Here is a 1,773-nt window from a genome sequence, read left to right as displayed (position 1 = left end):
AACTCACTAGAATTGATAGAAGCAATGCTTATGTACTTAAGTTTACACCTTTGAGAGTTCACACATTAGAGTTCACAAGTCAGGAACCCACAATCCCACTCTCAGAGGAGGAGTTAACACCTTTGAGTTCACACCTCTAAAAAAAGCATATAAAAGGAGGAGCCTCAGTCAGGAGTGAGAAGAACTGGAGATTCAGAGAGAGAGCTGGAGGCTGAAAGCTGGCAGAGGCAAAGGACAAGCTGCAAGAGCACTTGGAACTGGACTAAAGAAACCAGTAAAATTAGGAATAATAAGCCCGCAGGCAAAACTGAGGACGACCAAACTGACGCAACATCTTTGCAGAGGCTTCGCCTGTGGCGGGAGAGTGACTTCATATTACGGGGGCCTAGAGGCCCTTGTCCGTGACATATTAATCAGGCAACAAGGGCTGAGCAGAGCGGTGGGACGGAAACGGAAGCCTGACTAGTGGTGGTCGGGAGCAGTCGAAAATGCCTAAAGTGAAAAGAAGCAGGAAAGCTCCTCCAGATGGTTGGGAGCTAATCGAACCAACGCTGGATGAATTGGATCAGAAGATGAGAGAAGCTGAAACTGAACCTCATGAAGGAAAGAGGAAAGTAGAATCTCTCTGGCCAATTTTCAGGATTCATCACCAGAAAACGAGATACATATTTGATCTTTTTTATAAGAGGAAAGCCATAAGTAGAGAATTGTATGAGTACTGCATTAAAGAAGGTTATGCAGATAAGAATTTGATTGCCAAGTGGAAGAAACAAGGTTATGAAAAGCTGTGTTGCCTCCGTTGCATTCAGACTCGGGATACCAATTTTGGAACCAACTGTATATGTAGGGTTCCAAAAAGCAAATTAGAAGTGGGGCGGATCATTGAGTGTACCCACTGTGGCTGCCGAGGATGCTCTGGTTGACAGGTCTTGAAGCAGTGGACCCACAAATTCCCTTTCTGGCTTATTTTTATTGTTCATCTCCATGAGTAGCTGTTAAAGTGAACTCTTTTTTTTTTTTTTTTTTTTTCCTGGAAAAGCAGCAGAGTCCAGGAATATTTTGGACTGCAGCTGTGACAGATGACGACCTATGCTCACTATTTATGTGAATGGAATACCACTAAAAGGATTGCTAGACACAGGTGCAGATCGTACTGTAATTAGAGGTGCCAGCTGGCCCAGTCACTGGCCAAAGATTAAGGCAGACACCTGTATGTCTGGTGTAGGAGGATCAATAGTAGCAGAAGTTAGTGCTGCCCCTATGAAATGGACATTTGAAAATGAAACAGGAGTTTTTACTCCTTTTGTGGTTGAAAAAATCCCCATCAATCTGTGGGGAAGAGACATTTTGCAACAGATAGGATTACAATTAAGTACTTCGGCTTTTTAGGCAGGGCTGCTGAGTAAAAAAGTTGTGGAATTTTTGCATGAAAATACTGAGGCCACTTATGAAGAGCTCATCCAAAACATAGAATCAAAGTCCCAGGAAGCGGCTAGGAGATGACAACTTATGCAATACTCCCCATGTGCTCACCTGTTCACCTTCAAAACAGAGTAAGAAAGAGAATGGTCCTGTTCTTCCACTTGCCTCGAAGAAGCGTGGACTAGTATTTGACAATCAGTTGAAAAGTAGTTCTCCCAGCAAAAGTGATCCAGTAGTCAAGGAACTTTCTCCAGTTCAAAAAGGTCAAGGGACATCAAAGAATTCTAAACACAGTTGCCCAGTAGAAGCCGTCTCTCCGAGGCAAGGCAAGAGAGAATATATTTTCCACTT

The 1,773-nt window shown here is 43.4% G+C and overlaps 1 protein-coding gene across 1 annotated transcript; it reads left to right on the top strand.

Moving 5' to 3' along the window:
• Positions 1-416: 416 nt before the first annotated feature.
• LOC127562394 (protein BUD31 homolog) lies at positions 417-1,074 on the top strand. The gene has a single exon (XM_051998103.1). The coding sequence runs from the start codon at positions 489-491 to the stop codon at positions 921-923; it is 435 nt and encodes a 144-aa protein (XP_051854063.1). The 5' UTR covers positions 417-488; the 3' UTR covers positions 924-1,074.
• The last annotated feature ends 699 nt before the right edge of the window (positions 1,075-1,773 follow it).

The sequence above is a fragment of the Antechinus flavipes genome, chromosome 1 (assembly GCF_016432865.1).
Source record: "Antechinus flavipes isolate AdamAnt ecotype Samford, QLD, Australia chromosome 1, AdamAnt_v2, whole genome shotgun sequence".
NCBI classification, from domain to species: Eukaryota; Metazoa; Chordata; class Mammalia; order Dasyuromorphia; family Dasyuridae; genus Antechinus; species Antechinus flavipes.
This window is presented reverse-complemented; position numbering and strand designations above follow the sequence as displayed.